The sequence below is a fragment of the Halyomorpha halys genome, unplaced genomic scaffold (assembly GCF_000696795.3).
Source record: "Halyomorpha halys isolate HHAL.00 unplaced genomic scaffold, Hhal_1.1 Scaffold622.1, whole genome shotgun sequence".
Lineage (NCBI taxonomy): Eukaryota > Metazoa > Arthropoda > Insecta > Hemiptera > Pentatomidae > Halyomorpha > Halyomorpha halys.
Genome location: NW_027106831.1, coordinates 248,768 through 253,942, shown reverse-complemented (window position 1 = coordinate 253,942; position 5,175 = coordinate 248,768). Strand labels below are relative to the sequence as shown.

Below are 5,175 nucleotides of genomic sequence, written 5' to 3'. Positions count from 1 at the left end.
CCAATTGGATAAGGATTTTATACCAGTGTTTTTTCAGATCCCGATGAGTCCATACGGTGTAAATGACGAAAAACTGCAAACTTCTGTTTACGATTATTGACAACTTTCGTCCAAACCAGGCTAATCGTAAAAAACAAAACCATTAGAGTTCAAATTCCCGTGGAAATTAGGCTTCATGATTGAGAATCAGTAATCATTAGAGTTCATAATCGTGACGATTGAGAGTCGTCCTGAATGATTCTCACGGACATCGAATTCAGATATTCATTTGGCAGACTTTCTTTTAGTGTCACTATAGTGATTCTGAAATATTTTTTTATTTATAGATGTAATAAATAAATAATGTAATAATTGACGATTTTTTTATTTTATCAGAGTATTTTCCTGCTGCGACAGTTTTCCAGATCTAGACAACCTTGGATACTTCTACGAAATGAGGGGTTGAAGTAACATTAAAGATATATACTTTTATATCTCTAATTTATTTTATAAAATTAATTTAATTAATCTAATAATTGTAAATAAGTTTCTTTTGTAAAATAAATTCAATATCTTAACAACATATAATGTGAAGTTCTGTGTAAGTGGTGTATTTTATGTAAAGTGATCTACAACAAACTGTTGGGAACGCTAGTTATAAGCATCATTATAATACTCTAGGGAATGGATGTTTATACTGCTGAACTCTTAAAAGGCTCTTCTTGTTGTACAGTATTGTTTATTTTGTCAGCCCACAATACAGATATACTCGCATCATACCAGCCTCAAGGGCCCCCTATTTTTTCTTTAGGACGATTTTGCAACTGAAAATCTCCCTTAGCTCAAAGCTGTATAGAGTTTAGATGTTAAGACATTTATATATACATTATTCTTTGTTTATAGTGCATATCTCATAAGTATGTATGTATGAGATTTTCTATCATTTCCAATCCACAAATATGTTAACTACCAGCTAATAGTTTACCTGTCAGAAGGAAGTCATTATTGAGGCTCTCAGTACAGGTGAGGTAAGGGTTTTATAGTTGTGCCCCCCTTTTTCCCATTGTTTCTCCTAATGGGTTACCAATAGACAAGTAACTTTGGGGAAGATATTTGAACTTCTACAATTTATTCTAAGGCATTTCCAGTTAAAATAAATTCAAAGAAATATATATTTATACTTCTTTTCTTATTTTGTGAAAGCGCGAAACAGTTAATAGTTGTGGATAATTTCAAAAAAATAACTGTCAATAGGCTAAAATCCCATGATTTATGAAAAATATATAAACAATAACAACAATTACTAGTACTAGTTAGATAGTAAACAAAAAAGAACTATAAATAACAATAAATACCAATTGCAATCTTACTTTTACTCTTCAGAAATATTTCTTTTTCCTATGAGAAAGTTGGTTTTTGTAGCCTAGAGTTGTCCTTTAAGTCGGTAACCATCTCAACCCCATCTTGTTAACAACAATGTACTTTTTCCTTTACATTTGCTTTATACCCACGATAATTACGTGAAATGTCTCATTGGTTTTAGTAAACAGTTCTGTCTGCAATTGTTTATAACTCCATTTTTAAAAAAACAATCATTAACTCATATTTTTGTATTTTATTTTCCTTATTAAATTGGTATATTTAAAAACTAATTAGTGTGAATTCTATGTTTAAAAACCATAAAGTAAATTATGCTAATTTTAGTGTGTCTGGAAGTGGAACATTTAGCCTTAACCTAACACATGTGAGCATGCCATTGATTCTAGATGCTGACTTTTTATTTCATAAAAAAAAAAGTAAAAGGTAACTATTACTTTTACAAAAATCTAATATCTAATGAATGATATTACAATCTGTGTATATTATATCAAAATGTTTAATCATAATATATAATTTTCATTAAAATATAACTGAAATAATAGCAACATTAATAATCCACTTTGTTAAAAACAATTTATTGTTCCTCCTTTTTACAAAATATTTATAACTTAATTACAGAGAGATGTTGCTAGAGAAACTTTTTAACAATGGTTATAAATAATATTATAAAACTACAAAAAAAACAAAACAAATACAAATGGACAGGTTTTTATTCTCAAAAGAATGAAAGACTAATTTATTATGTCAAAACAGTCAACCTAAAGGAAAATAATATTAATTCATGAATTTCAACAAATACTATTTATTGGGTTACAACAATTCAAATTTTAGTTCTACGGTATGAGAAAAATTAAAAAAAAAAAAAAGACTAACAACATTATTTTTATTCAAAACAACTTCTAAATATGATAAGATGGTCGGGATGGGGACAGCAAAAATACACAAATAAACAAAATTTATTTCTTTGTGAGGACGTTTCGACTTGAATGAATAAATATATTATGTTTATTTGTGTATTTTTGATTAATGCACCCCCAACCATCTATTCATAACTTCTAAATAGTTGTCAATTAGTATAAATAAAAAGCAAAACAAGATAACTTCTACCAACCACAATACATTTCTTCCAATTCCAAAAATGATTTTTAGTTTCTTGTCCTAAAAAACGTCTTGGCTATGAATCAATAAATTTGAGAAATAAAAATATTTGGAATGATGAAATAAAAGTTCATTTGACTCATATCCTAGGAATTGATATTTCATATGTTACAACCCAATAATAAATAAAAATAAAACTGAATCTTCATCAAAATCAGTAAGAACGTCAGGTTTTTAGTTTATATACCGTTGCCTTGGTCTGAAAAGGTTCTAAATAAAAAAATTTGCACAATTGTGTTTTCCCTTAGAAATCACTCTAAGCAGTTTAGTTTCAAAATAAACTTCAGTGCCACCAGTTGAAAAGTCAAGGAACTAGTAGAGTGACTAGTTCTTCCTAGAAGCAACTTTATTAAGATTTTTTAACTTAGGAGCTCTTTCTCAAAGTTATGCTTATAGTTTCTAAAACCTGGTCAATCAAGGTCATGATACTCAACAGAAAGAATTTAATGTTCAGTGATTTATGCAGCTACTTCTTAGGTTAGAAATGTATTTAATGGAGAATTATTGAAAAACAACTTAGAAATCCACTTTATTCAGTTCAGTCCCTGAACTTGGCAATGATGTTCCTGCAGGAGGTATAAACAAACCTATAGGTTTCACCATCATCTGAAATCAAAGATTTATTTAATTGAACTGTTTGTTAAAAAGTAAAGTGGATGAAATGGCTAAATATTAGAGATCTTATATTCGTATCAATAAATTATTATAGAGATTAAGCAATGCCTTTTATTATTAAGACAGTATACATTGATAGAATAACATTTTTGCTACTTTGTTTCTAACCTCACAATTTTACATAGCATATCTATAATCATCAACAATTAATATAAAATCAACAAAATGTTGTTTTTAATTAATTAAACTGAGTCTCTAACTGAATAACGCCACATTTTGGGATCAGGCTTTTATGATATAGTATTTCAAAAACATAAATATGATACTAGTCAATGATGCTGAGGTTGTAGATGCTTCATTAGGAACAGAAATACTCAGGCTTCAAAATAATCATCAATGTAAAAATTGATCAAGACCAATCTTTACAACTTTATTTCTAACACTAGAGTCTCAGAATGAAATTGAAATCTAGTATTTAAAAAAATGAATATAATATAAATCCATAAAAATGGAAGACATTTTTAACATTTATTACAATGAACATATAGATACAAAACATTAAAACCCAACAGTCTTTGACTGCAAACAAGTAGATTCATCTCTTTTGATAAATTCAACTCTTTCAGATTTGCTAATATGTTAGCTTCCAGATGACCAAGGTCTCTTAGACCTTCATTCTCATGTTGCAAAAGACCCTTGTACTGCTCACAAAAAATTAATTAATCTATATATTACAATTATCTTTATTCAATCTGAGTAATATAATAATATTGATATAACTAACTCCAAGGACTCCAGTTCAAATCCAGCTGTGAAAGATAATTTTCTATTTCACTGTAGCCGTGTGATTCAGCCCTGTGGGTTCGGGAGCCCTCCAGGGTCCTCCCAGCCTCATAAAGTGGGTACCCTTAATTGGGTAAAAATCTGGAAGTTGAGCATGATTCTGACTAAATAACTTCCTTACACAATGTTGGTATAGTAACAGTACTTCAATACAAAGTACTACACCCCTGACCCTTCATGAGTTGTATTGGTGGGGGAGTTACAGTCTTAGTAAGCTGTTATTTTGATGCAAGGTGATCAAGTTGATCAGCTGATTGAAGATGTATATATAGAGGTTATAAACACAATAAAAGATCAGCCTTTGAGATACAACTGAGTTGATAATTTCTCTCTCCCTTTCCTTTTTTTTTTCAATTATATATATGTATTGTAATATCTTCTTTTTTAAATAAATAGTTCTTTTTTATGTACAGATAATTTTAGTTATGTTTTTATTTGTATGTATCTACGTTTCAGTATTGTTTATTTGTTGTATTAAACCAATAAGCAAGCTAACCAATTTTGATCAGTCAAATATGGCGAAAAGATGCATCCTTCAGGATATTCAAGATGGTGGCACGCCTCCTTCCGAAGTCTGTTTGAATTAATGCTATGTTGAGTGGGTGGATTGAAAATTTTCAACTGTTGTTGTTTCTCTAATATAATTATAGAAAAAGAATAATCTAAGAAGAAATAGAAGACAATAACAATTATCAATAAAATATTTACATCGTGAATCATAGCAAGTAGCTTAGAGTGAATGTGCTACAATTGATTTTTTTGAATCGATGAGTGAACGTTAAAGATAGAATAAAGGAAATGGTACTCTTTGTTTGGATCACTGTTTGTTTGGATGGCGTGGGTATTGGACGTCTCCAGGAAGCAGTGGTGCAGACCACCCATTGTCAACAAGTGGTAGACTTCAAGAGAAAAAGAATACAACAAAAATCATACAAGAAGAATAAGGTACTGTTTGTTTGGATCAGATGAGATGTGTGTTGAAAACTGTTAGAGGACCAATGCTTTGTTTACAGTCAGTGGGTGTTTTTGAGATAAAAAACATCAAGGACCTTCAATCATCAAAAGATTATATAAATTGGTTAATTTCGCTCTACCTAGAATTTAAATACATTTGTACAAGTAGCTATTAATTTAGTTTAAATTTTATTAGTAGTTAAGTGTGCTGATTGTCTAGAAAACCCATATATATATATTGTAATA

General features: G+C 29.4%; 1 protein-coding gene across 1 annotated transcript in view; it reads right to left on the bottom strand.

Annotated features, from left to right (window-relative positions):
- Positions 1 to 1,911: 1,911 nt before the first annotated feature.
- pasha (partner of drosha) overlaps positions 1,912 to 5,175 on the bottom strand; it is a 119,097-nt gene continuing 115,833 nt past the window's right edge. The window contains exon 15 of the mRNA XM_067045129.1: positions 1,912 to 3,123. Within this exon, the coding sequence (XP_066901230.1) occupies positions 3,034 to 3,123 (90 nt within the window). The 3' untranslated portion in view covers positions 1,912 to 3,033. The remainder of the gene's footprint in view (positions 3,124 to 5,175) is intronic.